The sequence below is a fragment of the Austrofundulus limnaeus genome, unplaced genomic scaffold (assembly GCF_001266775.1).
Source record: "Austrofundulus limnaeus strain Quisiro unplaced genomic scaffold, Austrofundulus_limnaeus-1.0 Scaffold642, whole genome shotgun sequence".
Lineage (NCBI taxonomy): Eukaryota > Metazoa > Chordata > Actinopteri > Cyprinodontiformes > Rivulidae > Austrofundulus > Austrofundulus limnaeus.
The window spans coordinates 283582-285017 of record NW_013953044.1 but is presented as its reverse complement, the minus strand read 5'-3'; the positions used below and the strand labels follow the sequence as shown (position 1 = coordinate 285017).

At 39.0% G+C, this 1436-nt stretch overlaps 1 protein-coding gene across 2 annotated transcripts in view; it reads right to left on the bottom strand.

Annotated features, from left to right (window-relative positions):
• Positions 1-718: 718 nt before the first annotated feature.
• scfd2 (sec1 family domain containing 2) overlaps positions 719-1436 on the bottom strand; it is a 249408-nt gene continuing 248690 nt past the window's right edge. For both annotated transcript variants that reach the window (XM_014027368.1, XM_014027367.1), the window contains one exon: positions 719-972. In XM_014027368.1, the coding sequence (XP_013882822.1) occupies positions 880-972 (93 nt within the window). In that variant the 3' untranslated portion in view covers positions 719-879. The remainder of the gene's footprint in view (positions 973-1436) is intronic.

Genomic DNA, 1436 nt, shown 5'->3' with positions numbered 1-1436 from the left:
GTGTGTGTGTGTGTGTGTGTGTGTGTGTGTGTGTGTGTGTGTGTGTGTGTGGTCACGTTTTTGCTACAATGTGGGAACCATTTTCCAGAAAAAGCAGCATCGCGGGGACCAATGCCCCGCCCCCACAGGTACTGATGCTAATTTCAGGTGGGTTAAAGACCAAGGTGTGAACTGAGTTTAGGTTKGTTTTAGGGTAGGGTTTGGCAATATTGGCAAAGAAATTAATCACGATTAATTTAGGTATTTAGCCGATAACGATTAATATAACGATTAATCCCCTGGACACCCTTATGTCCTAGTCACATGACCAATTCAGTGGGAAAGTTTTGCTCCTCGTAAAACTGATAAAAATTGTGTCAAAATTACAGACTTCAGGCTGTACATCAAATTTAAAATTGCGTTGATAGATAAATAAATTACAGAACTTTTTTAATGCTCGTCATAGTAGAAGAGGAGAGGAGCATCAAGCGGACTGACTGGAGAAATCTCCAGTCAGTCTGCCTACTGGCATTAATCATATTAATCATCAAGATCCAAAAAATAATCGATTAATGTTTTTCTGATGATTAATTGCACACGGTACGATTATGCCCAACCCTATTTTAGGCTCAGGCTGTGAGGTTAATTGTAGGGTAAACATGGGGATATAAAAACATGTGTCCACATGGGGATATAAAAACAAACCTGTGTGTGTGTGCCAACAACAAACATCACATGGTTGTCTGAAACATAATCAGCTTTATTCTTTTAACATTAGAATTTGACATTTTCTCAACATGACAGGAATGTGGTTTATTTGTATAAGATGTCCTTGTTTTGCTCACATCCTTTAACATGATGTAATTCCTCAGAATACGGTTCAGAGCCGTGTTCATCCTGTCAGAAACCAACATCAGGCACCAGCCTCTGGGTGCTGAAGAGCAGCTCAGGGATATCTGTGGGTCTTAATAACCTGGTGGAGAGAACCAGCACCTGGAGAGAAGCAGAACAAACTCAGTGAGGTTAAAACATGTTGTTTGACAGTGAATACATATGAGGGATCAACACTATGGTCACACAACTCAAGAGTGTGGGCAGAGGGCTCAGTTTGTAAATTTGATATAATGCTTCTCAGGGTTTTTAAAAAAAGATTTAAACAACTTTTAGTAGGCACAAAGTATTTATAAAGCTGTAGTTAAATGTAAAAAATACAAGTTTTGCGTTGTCCACAATGATGGAAAAAAAGGAGAGGCTTTAAAGCAGGGGTGCCCAAACATTTTCCCAGAGGGGGCCAAAATGTAAATCTATCCATGGCTGCGGGCCAAATGCAGTTACAGTGGTTTGCAAAAGTATTCATACCCATTGAACTTTTCCATATTTTGTCACATTACAACCACAAACATAAATATATTTCACTGGAATTTAATGTGAAAGACCAACACAAAGTGGTATACAAT